Consider the following 20,225-nt stretch of genomic DNA (forward strand, 5'->3'; position numbering starts at 1 on the left):
TGGCTGCATCCTACCACCAGAGCAACAGACGAAGAAGAAGAAGACCAACCCTGCGCTAGCTTAGCTTGTTAGCTGCTAACAAAGAAAGGCGGAAGTTTCCAACACTTCGCGGGGAAAATTAAAAAGTCTTGCAGTTGTGTAAAAAAATGTGTAAAATACAAATGCTCAGGGAGTTGGTGAATCAGCGACTATCTGCGGCGGCCGAAGAAATATTTGTATTGTTCGAAAGAACGATAGCAGAATACGAGGAGGAACTTTCTCGAACGAAAGAGAAGAAGGAGCGACGACATCAACTACTGGACGCTGATTTCATAAACACAACAGGTTTGTTTACTTCTTACTCTCACGTGTTCACTAACTTTATATTTCATTATTAACATTATTCTTAATTTATTGTCGGTGACTGGCTTGAGTACAACTGAATGCTAACGAGGGTGATTCCATTCCAACAACTGATAGTCAACTAAATAGTTTTTGGGACCACATGGGAGGAAAGCTAATATAGATGGTCCTTCAATGTGTACACGGTACAGTAAGTAATTTACTTTTATTTATGAAATATTCCTCAGGGTAAACTAGTCATGTATGCTCAGTGAAGATGTGTCAATATCAAAATATGACTTTGAATCACTTTTTGGCAAACACTTGGTGGTTGTTTTGGTTGAAAGGATACTTCAAAGAGTAAACAGTACAGTCGGTACTTCATTTTGATGTATATAATACTCCTAAGAGTATTTTAGTAAGTTATGCACACTTGCGATGTGTCATTATCAAAATATTTCTATGAATCACTTTTTGGCAAACACTTGGTGGTTGTTTTGGTTGAAAGGATACTTCAAGGAGTAATCAGTACAGTCGGTATTTCATTTTGATATATGTAATGCTCCTAAGAGTATTCTAGAAAATTATGCACACATGAGATGTGTCATTATCAAAATATTTGTTTGAATCACTATTTGGCGACCACTTTGTTGTTGTTTTGGTTGAAAGGATACTTCCAAGAGCAAACAGTACTGTAGGTATTTCATTTTGATGTATGTAATACTCCTAAAAGTATTCTAGTAAATTATGCACAAATGAGATGTGTCATTATCAAAATATTTGTATGAATCACTTTTTGGCAACCACTTGGTAGTTGTTTTGGTCGAAAGGATACTTCAACGAGTAAACAGTACAGTAGGTATTTCATTTTGATATATGTAATACTCCTAAAAGTATTCTAGTAAATTATGCATGGATGAGATGTATCATTATCAAAATATTTCTATAAATCACTTTTTGGCAAACACTTTGTGGTTGTTTTGGTTGAAAGGATACTCCAAACAGTAAACAGTACAGTCGGTACTTCATTTTGATGTATATAATACTCCTAAGAGTATTTTAGTAAATTATGCACACATGAGATGTGTCATTATCAAAATATTTGTATGAATCACTTTTTGGCAACCACTTAGTGGTTGTTTTGGTTGAAAGGATACTTCAATGAGTAATCAGTACAGTAGGTTCTTCATTTTGATATATGTAATACTCCTAAGAGTATTGTCATAAAATATGCATACATGAAATGTGTCATTATCAAAATATTTCTATGAATCACTTTTTGGCAAACACTTGGTGGTTGTTTTGGTTGAAAGGATACTTCAAAGAGTAAACAGTACAGTGGGTACTTCATTTTGATATATGTAATGATCCTTAAAGTATTCCAGTAAATTATGCACACATGAGATGTGTCATTATCAAAATATTTCTATGAATCACTTTTTGGCAACCGCTAGGTGGTTGTTTTGGTTGAAAGGATGCTTCAATGTGTAAACAGTCCTGTAAGTATTTTAGTTTCAATTTATAAAATATTCCTCAGAGTAAAGTAGTCATGTATGCTCAGTGAAGATGTGTCAATATCAAAATATTATGTTGAATCACTTTTTGGCAACCGCTTGGTGGTTGTTTTGGTTGAAAGGATGCTTCAATGTGTAAACAGTCCTGTAAGTATTTTAGTTTCAATTTATAAAATATTCCTCAGAGTAAAGTAGTCATGTATGCTCAGTGAAGATGTGTCAATATCAAAATATTATGTTGAATCACTTTTTGGCAACCGCTTGGTGGTTGTTTTGGTTGAAAGGATACTTCAAAGAGTAAACAGTACTGTCGGCACTTCATTTTGATGTATATAATACTCCTAAGAGTATTCTTGTAAATTCTGCACACATGAGATGTGTCATTATCAAAATATTTGAATGAATCACTTTTTGGCAAACACTTATTGGTTGTTTTGGTTGAAAGGATACTTCAACGAGTAAACAGTACAGTAGGTACTTCATTTTGATATATGTAATACTCCTAAGAGTATTCTAGAAAATTATGCACACATGAGATGTGTCATTATCAAAATATTTGTATGAATCACTTTTTGGCAACCACTTGGTGGTTGTTTTGGTTGAAAGGATACTTCAATGTGTAAACAGTACAGTAAGTATTTTACTTTCAATTTATAAAATATTCCTCAGAGTAAACTAGTCATGTATGCTCAGTGAAGATGTGTCAATATCAAAATATGACTTTGAATCACTTTTTGGCAACCACTTGGTGGTTATTTTGGTTGAAAGGATACTTCAAAGAGTAAACAGTACAGTAGGTTCTTCATTTTGATATATGTAATACTCCTAAGAGTATTCTAATAAATTATGCACACATGAGATGTGTCATTATCAAAATATATGTATGAATCACTTTTTGGCAAACACTTGGTGGTTGTTTTGATTGAAAGGATACTTTAACGACTAAACAGTACAGTAGGTACTTAATTTTGATGTATGTAATACTCCTAAGAGTATTCTAGAAAATTGTGCACACATGAGATGTGTCATCAAAATATTTGTATGAATCACTTTTTGCCAAACACTGTGTGGTTGTTTTGGTTGAAGGGATACTTCAAAGAGTAAACAGTACTGTGGGTACTTCATTTAGATGTATATAATACTCCTAAGAGTGTTCTAGTAAATTATGCACAGATGAGATGTGTCATTATCAAAATATTTCTATGAATTACTTTTTGGCAACCGCTTGGTGGTTGTTTTGGTTGAAAGGATACTTCAACGAGTGAACAGTACAGTAGGTACTTAATTTTGATGTATGTAATACTCCTAAAAGTATTCTAGTAAATTATGCACGGATGAGATGTGTCATTATCAAAATATTTGTATGAATCACTTTTTGGCAACCACTGAGTAGTTGTTTGGGGTAGATTCCAGTTTTTTAAAGGATATTTAAGCTATGTCTCTACTAAGCCAGATAACCCCTTAATTCAATAATTATTTAGCCTAAGCCCCGTTTCAGCCACACTAACACAACATTTAAGGTCCCCGTCCTCAGACAAATTTTTACACGGGTAGGTGCGCCATGTTTTTCTTGAATCTCCGACACTTAGCTCTGAATGGACTCATTTTTTTATGTACAGTATGTAATACTCATAACTAGGGTATTCTAGTAAAATATGGACAGATAAGCTGTATCATTATCAAAAAATACTTTGAATCACTTTTTGGCAACCAGTAAGTAGTTGTTTGAGGTATATTTCAGCTTTTTAAAGGATACTCAAACAAGTAAACTGTAGAGTGTGTACTTTATTTTGATTTATGTTGCACTCATAACTAGGGTATTCAAATAAATTATGTACAGATTTTAAAGGATACTTCAAGCTGCGTTCTTGGGCAATCGCACATTCTCAGTGCACAAGAAAATCTATTCAGCGCATAAAATAAAATTCAACATAAACGTATTAATTAATATCTAATATTAGTTCTAATCTTATCTAATCAACTAAACCAATAATAATAAAAATAATAATAATTTTGTTTCCTGTACCATTTTGCAACGTAACTCGGTGAGTGACAGGTGTCCAGCCAATGATACGATTCGGTTAACTTACGCTACACAGCCAATCATAGCATTGACACTGTTGATATTGACAATAACTCCTTATCATGGCGAAAGGAACGGGCAGCGACACAACTTCTCACCAAGCCGTTGTAAAAAAGAAATGTGGTTCTTTTAAAGGGGAACATTATCACAATTTCTGAAGGGTTAAAACCAATAAAAATCAGTTCCCAGTAACTTATTTTATTTTTCGAAGTTTTTCTCCAAATTTTACCCATCACGCAATATCCCGAAAAACGGCTTCAAAGTGCCCGATTTTCACGATCGGTATATCCACCCGTCCATTATTCTGTGACGTCACAGCGTGAAACAACCAGAAACAAACATGGCGGATAGCACAGAAAGGTATAGCGATATTAGCTCGGATTCAGACTCGGATTTCAGTAGGGTTGGGTATCGAGTATCGATTGGAACCGGGACTAACTTTCCGATTCTCCCGGTATCGTTCAAAAGTTTTAATTCCGATTTCTAGTTTCGATACCCAGTCCGCCGACCGGAAAAAAAAAATTGTCCGCCGACCCGGATGAAGAAGAAACTGAAGATATTGAGCCAAATCACGACAGACAGCGGCACGGGAGGAAGCGAGGACGAATTCGGCGATCGCCTTCTAACCAACGATTGGTATGTGTTTGTTTGGCATGAAATGTGGGTGGAGGGAAAGGCTGGGTGCAAATATACCGACAAATGAGGTATAATGATGCAATATGTACATACAGCTAGTCAACTTGGATATATTTTGCTTTATTTTTCAGAATATAAACCGTACCGCTGTATGAGCCGCACCCCCTAAATTTGAGGGGGAACATTTTTTCCCCATATATTAAAAACAAAATTAGTTATTTACACAGAAATATTTCGTAAACGTTTATTTACATACTTAAATTGTTTCCAAATGGTGTCTGTAACACAGCAGTAAAACGGCCGGTCAAACAAAACATAAGTCATTGTCATGGACCCACGAGCTGCGGAAGCTGCGTCTCCAAGCTTTTAAACAGACCCGATAACTCCTTGGTGACGATTTGGTGAATTTGCTGAGGAATTGGTGAAACTGAAACAATACAAAAACAATGCCATGGTAAGTTAGTAATACTAACACAGACACTTGGAAACGTGTTAGCATATTAGCGTCATTACATTACAATAGCATGTACAAATATGCATGAAAACACAGCGACAGACATCACACGGGACGGTTTAGTAAGTATGAATTGGTTTAGTTACATTGTAAAACTTACAAACGTTGCTTGGAGTGATGAATGAAGAATCTATACAAGTAGAAACGCTATGGATGACTAGAAGACGGAACGGCACTTCTACTTCCAGTTCAAAACACTTAACAGAAAGAAATACTGTATAACTCCACTGTGACGTTTTGGTGAATTTACTGAGGAATTTGTGAAACTGAAACAACACAAAAATAATGCCTTTGTAAGTTAATAATATTAACACAGACACTTGTAAATGTGTTAGCAAATTAGCTCATGTTAACGACATTAGCGTCATTACGTTACAATAGCATGAAAACACTCCCACAGAGATCACACATGGGACGATTTAGTCAGTAAGAATTGTTTTAGGTATATTGTAAAACTTACAAACGTTGCTTGGATTGACGAATGAAGAATCCGTACGAGTAGAAACGCTATGGACGACCAGAAAACGGAATGGAACTTCTACTTCTGGTTCAAAGCTTTAAACAGCAGGAATTCAGTAAAAATGCCAAATAATAAATTCATGGAATTAAATAAAATAGAATGGAAAAACGGTACCACTGTTTTTTTTTTTTTTTACGGAAAAATCAATGCAAGTTTTTTTACATTGTAAAATCTACTGTTGTGTTAATAGTGTATTATTACTCTCTATTGAAAGGGGATTTTACTGTAAAAAATATATTACTGTAAACCTTTTTCCATTCACAGTTTGTTGGATTACTTGCTTTAAAATCATAAGTCAAGGAGATATTGAAGTATATATTTGATAGGGGTGTAACGGTACACAAAGATTTCGGTTCGGTACGTACTTCGGTTTAGAGGTCACGGTTCGGTTCATTTTCGGTACAGTAAGAAAACAACCAAATATACATTTTTTGGTTATTTATTTACCCAATTTGTAAACAATGGCTTTATCCTTTTAACATTGTGAACACTATAATAATTCTGCCCACGTTAATCCACATTAAACTGCCTCAAGTTGTTGCTTTGATTAAATAAAATGACAAAACCTTTCTTCCACATATAAAAAGTGCAACATTAAACAGTTTCAAGTCAACTCATCATGCTTAATTTATTACAGCATTTGGGAAGCCTGTAGTTGACTTTTATTATGTAAATGTTATATTTTTGTCAACATGTGATAGCAGGGACCCTGCCATTCAAAACTAGGCTGCTATATTACTAATGATTCATGTAACTATAGCTGAAAACATACTACAACAGCAATAGGATTGACTATTCATCCCTGTACACCATGGAGTTCAATGCAATAACAGACAGACAGGGCTTTGCAGCCCCTAACACACACACCGCAAAATGAGCTAACGTTACGCTAAAAGGTAACTAGCCTTCACCTAAAGCCAGGACTGCGAGTGAGCTGAACTGCAGTTTAACTTTCTAGAAGGTCAACGGGCTCATAGTGATGTTTAGAAAGTAGTTGACTTGGAAGTGTTTATTATCATTTGGGGAGTGTCCGCTGCTCTCCTGCTAAATGAATATCTGCTCGACGCTAAAGCATTGACAACATGCGTTCTGAATACGCACTGCTGATTGGCTTTGTATGTAACCAATCAGATGGTTGTATGGGCGGGACAATGCTTGCTGTTGAGACGGAGGCAGAAAGCAGAGCAGCTTGTGAAGACTTACAAACTCTTTCGGTACGCCCGCGTGCCGAATTGGTTCAATACAAATACACATACCATTACACCCCTAGTATTTGAACAACAACATTGTTTTGGAATGTATGATATAGTATTTAGTTTTATTGTTAGAAATGATTAAAGTGTAAATATATGTATTTGTACACAGTACATTTATTTTTGTGATACATTTATTAAGAAAAGATAAGGTACTTTATTTACATATATTATTTCCACTCTTTCGGGGGCCACACAAATTGATGTTGTTGGTCAGATCTGGCCCCCGGGCCTTGAGTTTGACACCTGTGGTTTAAAAGTTCACCTTTATCGTTAATTCTAAAAGGTAAAATACATCCACACTGTTTCTGCTTGCAAGTGGTCTGTGCGTGTGTTGATGTGGAGTCGCCACATGCCCTGTGGCGTGCAATAAAGCACATGAACAAAAAGACCCACATTTTTTTTAACTGCAGTATTTTATTGTGTGAACGCTCCAAAGCATTCACACGTTTTTTTTTTCTTCTTCTCCAGATTTTGGCGCGCTCTACCTTACACATCTTTCATCCAATTCAAAGTATTCCAATTTCAATCCGCTGTTCTTATATGGGAACCACAGGCTTTCCATTGACAAATTCCAAAAATTCAGAGAATTCCCAGAGTCCCGGGTTTTCCGGGACATTTTTTCCATTCAAAATTAATTGGCTTTTTTTTTTTAAACTTCCACCATTTCCACATTTTTCAATCGATTCAAACCATTCCACCACTCTGGAAAGTATGATTTTTCCAAGTAAAAAAAAAAACAATTCCAGGATTTTCCAGAAATCCTGCTTTTCCAACGCCCTATTTCCACCTTTTTTTTTTTCTGGCGACTACTCCTTTCACATTTTTCAACGCATTTCAACCGTTCCAATGTCAAAACATTCCTCTTTATCAGGATAAAAAACAAAGAGTTTTTTTGAACTGGAAAAATTCCCAGTTTTCCCGGAATTCCAGGAATTATGTAATACCATTTCCTAATTCAACATGTTACCACTTCAACATTTTTCGACCGATTTGGAAAAATGTATACACCAATCATTTGGACTCATTCAGACCATTTTCAACAAAATTTCCACATTTTTGGGAAATTCCCATTGAAATAAATGGGACATTCTTCAAAGTTCCACAACTCCCACATCTTTCACCTGATTCAAACTGTTCCAACTTCAAAATATTCGACCTGTTTGGGAATTGTGTGCTCAACTTCAACAATTCTAAAAAAAAAAATCCAGAATTTCAGTTAAACTTCAGCATTGGAGGAATTGCCTCATCTTGTCCAAAGTATCCATTTGTCTTCTTGTGTCCCGCAGATGTCTGTGAAGAACATCTTCCCCCTGGCGAGCTGGGGCTGATGGACCAGGAGGAGCCACAGCCCCCCAGCCTTAAAAAGGAGCCAGCCCGCTTCAAAGATGAAAAGGAGGAACTTCGTTTCAGTCAAGAAGGAAAGCATCTTGAAGGACTAGAGCAGTTCCCAGTGGTTTGTGTCATTGTGAAGAGTGAAGATGATGAGGTCAAAGGTGAAAGTGAGGAGAGGGTAGGGGGGGAGCCTCCAAGCAGCAGCTCAACACAACACATGACAACAGAAGCTGATGGAGACCACTGTGGAGGATCACAAGCAGACAAGCTCTTAGCTCCACTATCAGATAGTGAGGACACAACCTCACACTCTCCTGACACTGATGATGAAGACTCTAAAGATGATAAGACATGTCACACTGACAACACTCGCTTGAAATGTTCTCTATGTGATAAAATGTTTGGTGACGAGAAAACTCTGACCGCACACACAAGATGTCACTCTGACAGAAACTGGAAGTGCTCTTGGTGTGACAAAACGTTCACCTGGAAGTCAGCTTTGGAAACGCATATGAGGGTACACACCGGAGAAAAACCATACGCCTGCTCAGTTTGCTGCCATGCCTTTTCTCACAAGGCAACTTTGACGGCGCACAAGAGAACGCACACTGGAGAGAAACCGTACGTCTGCCCGGTTTGTTGCCAGGCCTTCTCCCATAAGGCAACGTTGACTGCGCACAAGAGAATACATACCGGTGAAAAACCATATCCATGTTCAGTCTGTAGTTCACGTTTTGTACATAACCAAGATTTGAAGAAACACATGCAAAGGCACACTGGAGAAAAGCCGTTCATTTGCTCAGTTTGCGGTAAGAGATTCTCTCGGAAGCAGCTTTTGACGATACACTTTAGAATACACACCGGAGAGAAACCGTTCTCCTGTTCCGTGTGCGGCGTAGATTTTGTACGAAGAGAGGAGTTGAAAATCCACACAAGAATACACACCGGAGAGAAACCGTTCACGTGCTCGGTTTGCGGTAAAATATTCACCCGGAAGGTACATTTGACCGAACACACAAAAATACACACCGGAGAGAAACCTTTCTGCTGCTCCTTCTGCGATATACGATTTGCACGAGGACACGATTTGAAAAAACACATGAGAACACACACCGGCGAGAAAGTGTTCAGTTGCAGCGTGTGCGAGGAAAGATTCGCTTACAAGTACCAGCTCAACAAACACCACTGTGCTGGTGAGAACAGCAGCGGCAGGAGTTAAAGGGGAACATTATCAGCAGACCTATGTAAGCGTCAATATATACCTTGATGGTGCAGAAAAAAGACCATATATTTTTTTAACCGATTTCCGAACTCTAAATGGGTGAATTTTGGCGAATTAAACGCCTTTCTGTTCATCGCGCTGGAGGCGATGACGTCAGAATGTGACGTCACCGATGTAACACACCCGCCATTTTCATTTTCAACACATTGCAAACACCGTGTCTCAGCTCTGTTATTTTCCGTTTTTTTGAATATTTTTTGGAACCTTGGAGACATCATGCCTCGTCGGTGTGTTGTCGGAGGGTGTAACAACACTAACAGGGAGGGATTCAAGTTGCACCACTGGCCCGAAGATGCCAAAGTGTCTGCCGCCAGACCCCCATTGAATGTACCGGAGTGTCTCCACATTTGACCGGCGATGCTAAGGCAGACATGGCACAGAGATGTATGGATAACCTGCAGATGCATTTGCAACGATAGTCAACGAAATCACAAAGGTGAGTTTTGTTGATGTTGACTGCCAGCTAATCAATGCTAACATGCTACGCTAATCGATGCTAACATGCTATTTACCGGCGGTGCTAAAGCAGACATGGCACAGAGATGTATGGATAACCTGTAGATGCATTTGCAACTATATTACGTTTCCTTCCACCCACATTTAATGCGAAACAAACACTTACCAATCGACGGATTTAAGTTGCTCCAGTGTCACAAGATGGGAAAGTCCTGATCGTTTGGTCCGCACATTTTACCGGCGATGCTAACGCAGCTATTCGGCCATGCTATGGCTATGAATAGCGTCAATAGCTATTCGCTCAATAGCTTCAGTTTCTTCTTCAATACTTTCATACTCCAACCATCTGTTTCAATACATGCGTAATCTGTTGAATCGCTTAAATCGCTGAAATCCGAGTTTGAATCCGAGCTAATGTCGCTATATCTTGCTATGCTATTCCCATTGTTTGTTTACATTGGCAGCACTGTATGACGTCACAGGGAAATGGATAGTCGCATCGCAAATAGCGAAAATCAAGCACTTTAAAGCTTTTTTTTAGGGATATTCCGAGACCGGTAACATTTTGAAAAAAACTTCAAAAAATACTACAAGCCACTGGGAACTGATTTTTATTGTTTTTAACCCTTTTGAAATTGTCATAATGTTCCCCTTTAAAATAAACCGTCAAGAATTGGCCAACTGTGACTTTTTTTTTTTTTTTTTATATTTTATGTCCGACATCTTAATTTTTATGTCATTCAATCTTGTCAATATGCTCCATCATTGAAATGCATTAAAAAGTAAGAGTGTCCGTCAGATTTTTTTCAATAAATTGCTCATTTCAGCCAATATGAGAGGCTGAACAGCAGCTTTGATGTTAGCAAGGCAGTCTGGTGTCTTTGAACATGTTTTTCTGCTCACAGGCCAGATTTCAATTTTCCTGAAAGAATCAATAAAGTACTATTCATCTATCTAAACGGGTGTTTATTGCAAGTGTGTGTGCTGTGCGCCTGCCATCAACGGTACGTTATTTTGTTAAAATTTACTTTTTGGTGTGTCCGTCAAACATACCGCTAGCTAACTGACCTAACAAGATGACGTTTGCCAGCTAAGATTCGATGATTCCATGAAGGGAGTTACAGCGACCTCCCAGGATAAGTAATACAAGTTTCCCATAACTTAGTGTGCATACCTTTAGGTGTGTCCCACCAGAAGGCGTTGAAAGAGGAAGCTAATAGATACATGAGATACTTTATTTCAAGCTTAGGGCTTAAAGATTCTTCCTCAGCTGGCCTCTTGCCCAAGGTCAGACATTTGTTTTTTAAAACTCACTTTTAATTTCAACTTATATTTCTAGGTACCTCGCAAGTAAATACCTCAAAAACTACACAAACGTCTCTAATAGAGGAGTGGAGTTCTCAATCAGCTGGAGGGGGCGGGGCATTTATTTGCATTTAGAAAAACGGTCCACAAAACGAATGTTTTTCGAGATTTATAAATTGTATTTATACATACGTGTGCGTGTGTGTATATATATATATATATACATACATTGATGTATATTTATTTACACATACATACATATATATATATATATATATATATACACATATACAAACCCCATTTCCACATGAGTTGGGAAATTGTGTTAGATGTAAATATAAACGAAATAAAATGATTTGCAAATCATTTTCAACCCATAATCGGTTGAATGCACTACAAAGACAACATATTTGATATTCAAACTGATAAACTTTTTTTTTTTGTGCAAATAATCTTTCATCTTAGAATTTGATGTGAGCAAAATGTGACAAAGAAATTGGGAAAGGTGGCAATAAATATTGATAAAGTTGAGGAATGCTCATCAAACACTTATTTGGAACATCCCAAAGGTGTGCAGGCTAATTGGGAACAGGTGGGGGCCATGATTGGGTATAAAAGCAGCCTTCATGAAATGCTAAGTAATTCACAAACAAGGATGGGGCGAGGGTCACCACTTTGTAAGCAAATTGTCGAACAGTTTTCGAACATTTCTCAACGAGCTTTTGCAAGGAATTTAGGGATTTTACCATCTAGGGTCCGTGAAATCATCAAAAGGTACAGAGAATCTGGAGAAATCACTGCACGTAAGCGATGATATTACGGACCTTTGATCCCTCAGGCGGTACTGCATCAAAAACCCACATCAGTGGGTAAAGGATATCACCACATGGGTTCAGGAACACTTCATAAAACCACTGTCAGTAACTACAGTTGGTCGCTACATCTGTAAGTGCAAGTTAAAACTCTACTATGCAAAGCCAAACCCATTTATCAACAACACCAAGGAACGCCGCTGGCTTCGCTGGGTCCGAGCTCATCTAAGATAGACTGATGCAAACTGAAAACAATTTCTGTGGTCTGACGAGTCCACATTTCGAATTATATTTGGAAACTGTGGACGTGGTGTCCTCCGGAACAAAGAGGAAAATAACCATCCGGATTGTTATAAGCGCAAAGTTGAAAAGCCAGCATGTGTGATGGTATGGGGGTGTATTAGTGCCCAAGGCATGGGTAACTTACACATCAGTGAAGGCACCATTAATGCTGAAAGGTCCATACAGGTTTTGGAGCAACATATGTTGTCATCCAAGCAACGTTATCATGGACGCCCCTGCTTATTTCAGCAAGAAAATGCCAAGCCATGTGTTACAACAGCGTGGCTTCGTAGTAAAAGAGTGCGGGTACTTTCCTGGCCCGCCTGCAGTCCAGACCTGTCTCCCATCGAAAATGTGTGGCGCATTATGAAGCGTAAAATACGACAGCGGAGACCCCGGACTGTTGAACGACTGAAGCTCTACATAAAGCAAAAATGGGAATGAATTCCACTTTCAAAGCTTCGACAATTAGTTTCCTCAGTTACCAAATGTTTAGTGAGTGTTGTTAAAAGAAAAGGTGATGTAACACAGTGGTGAACATGCCCTTTCCCAACTACTTTGGCACGTGTTGCAGCCATGAAATTCTAAGTTTCTTATTTGCAAAAAAAAAAAAAAGTTTATGAGTTTGAACATCAAATATCTTGTCTTTGTAGTGCATTCAACTGAATATGGGTTGAAAAGGATTTGCAAATCATTCTATTCCATTTATATTTACATCTAACACAATGGGGTTTGTATATATACATATATATGTACATATATATGTGTGTGTGTATGTATATATGAGTGACGTGTGGTAAACTATACACCAGGTGAGGCGTAGACACTTTTGGAGTTCGTTTTTTTTTTTTTTTACTTAAATTCATATGAGCAGTTCTAACCATTGTTGATTTAGGTTGCACATTAGAATAACAGGAAAACGAACATGAAAATCTTATCATAATGATGTTATGTGATGACAAATTGGTCCAAAAAGTATTTGACAAAGTTGTTAATGAATACTCCTCTCTGAGCTGCTACCTTACCGTGGTAGAGGAGTTTGGTGTCCCAATGATCCTAGGAGCTATGTTGTCCGGGGGCATAAAGCCCCCTGGTAGGGTCTCCCAAGGCAAACAGGTTCTAGGTGAGGGATCAGACAAAGAGCAGCTCGAAGACCTTTATGAAGAAGAAACATCATGGACCCAGATTTCCCTCGCCCGGACGCGGGTCACCGGGGTCCCCCTCTGGAGCCAGGCCCGGAGTTGGGGCACGATGGCGAGCGCCTGGTGGCCGGGCCTGTTCCCATGGGGCCCGGCCGGGCACAGCCCGAAGAGGCAACGTGGGTCACCCCTCCAATGGGCTCACCACCCATAGCAGGGGCCATAGAGGTCGGGTGCATTGTGAGCTGGGCGACAGCCGAAGGCAGGGCACTTGGCGGTCCGATCCTCGGCTACAGAAGCTAGCTCTTGGGACGTGGAACGTCACGTCACTGGGGGGGAAAGAGCCTGAGCTAGTGCGCGAAGTCGAGAAATTCCGGCTGGATATAGTCGGACTCACTTCGACGCACAGCAAGGGCTCTGGAACCACTTCTCTCGAGAGGGATTGGACCCTCTTCCACTCTGGTGTTGCTGGCAGTGAGAGGCGACGGGCTGGGGTGGTAATTCTTGTTTTCCCCCGGCTCAAAGCCTGTACGTTGGAGTTCAACCCGGTGGACGAAAGGGTAGCCTCCCTCCGCCTTCGGGTGGGGGGACGGGTCCTGACTGTTGTTTGTGCTTATGCACCAAACAGCAGTTCAGAGTACCCACCCTTTTTGGGTACACTCGAGGGAGTACTGGAAAGTGCTCCCCCGGGTGATTCCCTTGTCCTACTGGGAGACTTCAACGCTCACGTTGGCAAGGACAGTGAAACCTGGAGAGGCGTGATTGGGAAGAATGGCCGCCCGGATCTGAACCCGAGTGGTGTTTTGTTATTGGACTTTTGTGCTCGTCACAGTTTGTCCATAACAAACACCATGTTCAAACATAAGGGTGTCCATATGTGCACTTGGCACCAGGACACCCTAGGCCGCAGTTCCATGATCGACTTTTTAGTTGTGTCATCGGATTTGCGGCCTTATGTTTTGGACACTCGGGTGAAGAGAGGGGTGGAGCTTTCTACCGATCACCACCTGGTGGTGAGTTGGCTGCGATGGTGGGGGAGGATGCCGGACAGACCTGGGAGGCCCAAACGCATTGTGAGGGTCTGCTGGGAACGTCTGGCAGAGTCTCCTGTCAGACAAAGTTTCAATTCCCACCTCCGGAAGAACTTTGAACATGTCACGAGGGAGGTGCTGGACATTGAGTCCGAGTGGACCATGTTCCGCACCTCTATTGTCGAGGCGGCAGATCGGAGCTGTGGCCGCAAGGTAGTTGGTGCCTGTCGGGGCGGCAATCCTAAAACCCCTTGGTGGACACCAGCGGTGAGGGATGCCGTCAAGCTGAAGAAGGAGTCCTATCGGGTCCTTTTGGCTCATAGGACTCCGGAGGCAGTGGACAGGTACCGACAGGCCAAGCGGTGTGCAGCTTCAGCGGTCGCGGAGGCAAAAACTCGGACATGGGAAGAGTTCGGGGAAGCCATGGAAAACGACTTCCGGACGGCTTCGAAGCGATTCTGGACCACCGTCCGCCGCCTCAGGAAGGGGAAGCAGTGCACTATCAACACCGTGTATGGTGCGGATGGTGTTCTGCTGACCTCGACTGCGGATGTTGTGGATAGGTGGAAGGAATACTTCGAAGACCTCCTCAATCCCACCAACACGTCTTCCTATGAGGAAGCAGTGCCTGGGGAATCTGTGGTGGACTCTCCTATTTCTGGGGCTGAGGTCGCTGAGGTAGTTAAAAAGCTCCTCGGTGGCAAGGCCCCAGGGGTGGACGAGATCCGCCCGGAGTTCCTTAAGGCTCTGGATGCTGTGGGGCTGTCTTGGTTGACAAGACTTTGCAGCATCGCGTGGACATCGGGGGCGGTACCTCTGGATTGGCAGACCGGGGTGGTGGTTCCTCTCTTTAAGAAGGGGGACCGGATGGTGTGTTCCAACTATCGTGGGATCACACTCCTCAGCCTTCCCGGTAAGGTTTATTCAGGTGTACTGGAGAGGAGACTACGTCGGATAGTCGAACCTCGGATTCAGGAGGAACAGTGTGGTTTTCGTCCTGGTCGTGGAACTGTGGACCAGCTCTATACTCTCGGCAGGGTTCTTGAGGGTGCATGGGAGTTTGCCCAACCAGTCTACATGTGCTTTGTGGACTTGGAGAAGGCATTCGACCGTGTCCCTCGGGAAGTCCTGTGGGGAGTGCTCAGAGAGTATGGGGTATCGGACTGTCTTATTGTGGCGGTCCGTTCCCTGTACGATCAGTGCCAGAGCTTGGTCCGCATTGCCGGCAGTAAGTCGAACACATTTCCAGTGAGGGTTGGACTCCGCCAAGGCTGTCCTTTGTCACCCATTCTGTTCATAACTTTTATGGACAGAATTTCTAGGCGCAGTCAAGGCGTTGAGGGGTTCCGGTTTGGTAACCGCAGGATTAGGTCTCTGCTTTTTGCAGATGATGTGGTCCTGATGGCTTCATCTGACCGGGATCTTCAGCTCTCGCTGGATCGGTTCGCAGCCGAGTGTGAAGCGACCGGAATGAGAATCAGCACCTCCAAGTCCGAGTCCATGGTTCTCGCCCGGAAAAGGGTGGAGTGCCATCTCCGGGTTGGGGAGGAGACCCTGCCCCAAGTGGAGGAGTTCAAGTACCTAGGAGTCTTGTTCACGAGTGAGGGAAGAGTGGATCGTGAGATCGACAGGCGGATCGGTGCGGCGTCTTCAGTAATGCGGACGTTGTACCGGTCCGTTGTGGTGAAGAAGGAGCTGAGCCGGAAGGCAAAGCTCTCAATTTACCGGTCGATCTACGTTCCCATCCTCACCTATGGTCATGAGCTTTGGGTCATGACCGAAAGGATAAGATCACGGGTACAAGCGGCCGAAATGAGTTTCCTCCGCCGTGTGGCGGGGCTCTCCCTTAGAGATAGGGTGAGCATCTCTGCCATCCGGGAGGAGCTCAAAGTAAAGCCGCTGCTCCTTCACATCGAGAGGAGCCAGATGAGGTGGTTCGGGCATCTGGTCAGGATGCCACCCGAACGCCTCCCTAGGGAGGTGTTTAGGGCACGTCCAACCGGTAGGAGGCCACGGGGAAGACCCAGGACACGTTGGGAAGACTATGTCTCCCGGCTGGCCTGGGAACGCCTCGGGATCCCCCGGGAAGAGCTAGACGAAGTGGCTGGGGAGAGGGAAGTCTGGGTTTCCCTGCTTAGGCTGTTGCCCCCGCGACCCGACCTCGGATAAGCGGAAGATGATGGATGGATGGATGGATGTTATTGAATACTTGTTGGTCCCATTTTCTCTTAACAAAAATTTGATCAAGTATCGTGAGTGTATCTTCCCTCTCTGTATTTGTATCTGAAGCAGCAATAACACCCACAAACACTGGCTAACCCTAATAAAAATGCCATGTTTGTTATAAATATAGTTTAAAAAAAGTCTGGCTTCTGCTGGAGAGACATTTGTGGCGAGTCAGATTACTGCTGAGGCATTGAACAATATATCGCCTCCTACTTTGAGGCAGAGGTACTTGCTGCCTCATGGCCTGCCTTTTCCCCGTGGCATCAAGCATGCGCCCCCTCTCACGCACACGCTCAACACACTTTGTGTGTAGCCCTGGAGGCACCACCTGTGTCTGCCTCAGTTCTGGTCAGCTGCGTTATTTTGATCAGGAAACACAGAATTTCCGCGATTTTGACCATGAAAATTATCCAAACCACACCAAAATCGCATAGACCAACAGGTAAATATTCAAACTTATTGTATTACTCTGTTTTTTGAACATCTCATAGTTAAGCCTTTTACCCCTCCTAGTTGCATGGAGTCAGTCAAGACTAAAGTGTGACCAAGGTTCTGAAAATGGAACACCTTAGGAAGGCCTGCTCCTAACTTAACTTATTACCTGTGTAAAATACTATTTTGGGTTAAATAAGGACTCATGCACCCGAATTGTAATTATAATACATTCAAATTAAATGTTTAATCATTTTGAGGACAAATGTTTAATAAATAATACAGGCCAACATAAAAAACTAATTAATTTTCCACCTATACAAACTCTTATTTGTCAGTGTCAGTAGCAGTAATTTCCCTTATTTTCAGAAGGCATTGCTTTGTTTTCAAATGCAAATGTGATAGGTATGAATAAGTATTATAAGAGATAACCGGAAATCAATCGCAAATCACTTTTCTTAAAGGCCCATTGAAAGCCACTACTACCCACCACGCAGTCTGATAGTTTATATATCAATGATGAAATATTAACATTGCAACACATGACAATACGGCCTTTTTAGTTTACTAAATTGCAATTTTAAATTTCCCGGGAGTTTCGTTTTGGAAACGTCGTGTGACGTCACGGATTGTTATGAATATGAGCGCTGCGCACACACACAGCTAAAAGTCGTCTGCTTTAACGGCATAATTACACAGTATTTTGGACATCTGTGTTGTTGAATCTTTTGCAATTTGTTCAATTAATATTGGAGAAGTCAAAGTAGAAAGATGGAGTTGGGAAGCTTTAGCCTTTAGCCACAAAAACACACGGTGATTCCTTGTTTAAAATTCACGAAGGTGATGCTTTACTATGGATCAGAGCGGACATGGATCACGACTACATGTCAACCAGCAGGTTTCGGTGAGAAAATTGTGGTTAAAAAGTCGCCACTTACCGGATATCAGCTGAGCTTGCGCCTCCCGTACAGCTGCCGTCGACGTCCCCGAGACACTGCGCGTCAACACACCCGTGGACGTACACTTCCGACTATCAGGTACGGTTAAACTCACTAAAACACTAGCAACACAATAGAAAGATAAGGGATTTCCCAGAATTATCCTAGTAAATGTGTCTAAAAACATACGAATCTGTCTCAATGCAACGCGTTTGCAATCGCGTTCGTTTTTTTTTCTAGTCCGTCGCTATCAATATCCTCAAACACGAATCTTTCAATTTGCTCAAATTAATGGGGAAATTGTTGTTTTCTCGGTCCGAATAGCTCTTTTTGTTGGAGGCTCCCATTAAAAACAATGTGAATATGTGAGGAGCTATCAACATGTGACGTCATCGTCTGCGACTTCCGGTAGAGGCAGGGCTTTTCTCCTAGCACCGAAAGTTGCGAACTTTATCGTGGATGTTCTCTACTAAATCCTTTCAGCAAAAATATGGCAATATCGCGAAATGATCAAGTATGACACAGAATGGACCTGCTATCCCCGTTTAAATAAGAAAATCTCATTTCAGTAGGCCTTTAAAGGGGAACATTATCACCAGACCTATGTAAGCGTCAATATATACCTTGATGTTGCAGAAAAAAAGACCATATATTTTGTTAACCGATTTCCGAACTCTAAATGGGTGAATTTTGGCGATTTAAATGCCTTTCTGTTTATGCCTTACTGAGCGACGACGTCAGCATGTGACGTCACATCGGTACTCAACGCCATTTTTCCCTTCACATCAAACGCATCGAGTCAAATCAGCTCTGTTATTTTCCGTTTTTTCAACTGTTTTCCGATAACTTGGAGACATCACGCCTCGTCGGTGTGTTGTCGGAGGGTGTAACAACACTAACAGGGACAGATTCAAGTTGATTTACGTAGAATGTGCATCGATTAGCACGGCATGTTAATCGATGCTAACATGCTATGTAGGCTAGCTGTTTGCATTATGCCTCATTTGTAGCTATATTTACATCCAGCCTTTCCCTCCACCCACATTTAATGCCAAACAAACACTTACCAATCGACGGATTTAAGTTGCTCCAGTGTCAAGAGATGCGAAAGTCCCTCGTTGGGTTTTTACCGGCTATGCTACGACAGAGATGGCACAGAGATGACAAGAATGTGTGGATATCCTGCGACACTCAAAGCAGATGCATTCCCAACGATAAAGTCAACGAAATCACAAACGTGAGTTTTGTTGTTATTGACTTATTGATCCAGTGTCAATGCGAAAGTCCTGATCGGTTGGTCTGCACATTTTACCAGCGATGCTGACGCAGAATAGCGTTAGCATGGCCGAATAGCGTCAATAGCTATTCGCTCAATAGCTTCTGTTTCTTCTTCAATTTCGGTTTTGCTATCCGCCTCCACACTCCAAAAATCCATTTCAATACATGCGTAATCTGTTAAATCGCTTAAGCCGCTGAAATCCGAGTCCGAATCCGAGCTAATGTCGCTATATCTTGCTGTGCTATTCGCCATTGTTTGTATCGGGATCGCTATGTGACGTCACAGGGAAATAGACAGTGGCATCGCAGATAGCGAAAATCAAGCACTTTAAAGCTTTTTTTAGGGATATTCCGGGAGATGTAAAATTTTGAAAAAAACTTCGAAAAATAAAATAAGCCACTGGGAACGGATTTTTATTGTTTTTTACCTTTCTGAAATTGTGATAATGTTCCCCTTTAAGGAAGGGGATCAATGCTGCCGAATCGGACAACTACAATAAACCCCAGGATTGCTTAAATCAGAGTTTTTCAACCTTTTTGGAGCCGAGGCACATTTTGTGCGTTGGAAAAATGCGGAGGCACACCGCCAGCAGAAATCACTAAAAAACGAAACTCAGTTGACAGTAAAAAGTCGTCGTCGCAATTGTTGGATATGACTTTAAAGCATAAGCAAGCGTGCATCACTAGAGCTCTTGTCTCAAAGTAGGTGTACTGTCACCACATGTGACATCACACTCTGACTTATTTTGTATTTTTTGCGGTTTTCCTGTGTGTAGTGTTTCATTTCTTGTCTTGCGCTCCTATTTTTTGGGTATTTTCCTGCAGCAGTTTCATGTCTTCCTTTGAGCGATATTTCCCGCATCTACTT

The 20,225-nt window shown here is 41.4% G+C and overlaps 1 protein-coding gene across 1 annotated transcript; it reads left to right on the top strand.

Annotated features, from left to right (window-relative positions):
• LOC133545537 (gastrula zinc finger protein XlCGF28.1-like) lies at positions 1 to 10,873 on the top strand. The gene is made up of 2 exons (XM_061891228.1): positions 1 to 324; positions 8,131 to 10,873. Exons 1-2 carry the CDS (start codon positions 147 to 149, stop codon positions 9,393 to 9,395), a joined length of 1,443 nt encoding a protein of 480 aa, XP_061747212.1. The 5' UTR covers positions 1 to 146; the 3' UTR covers positions 9,396 to 10,873.
• The last annotated feature ends 9,352 nt before the right edge of the window (positions 10,874 to 20,225 follow it).

This window comes from Nerophis ophidion, linkage group LG28, assembly GCF_033978795.1.
Source record: "Nerophis ophidion isolate RoL-2023_Sa linkage group LG28, RoL_Noph_v1.0, whole genome shotgun sequence".
In the NCBI taxonomy this organism is placed as follows: domain Eukaryota; kingdom Metazoa; phylum Chordata; class Actinopteri; order Syngnathiformes; family Syngnathidae; genus Nerophis; species Nerophis ophidion.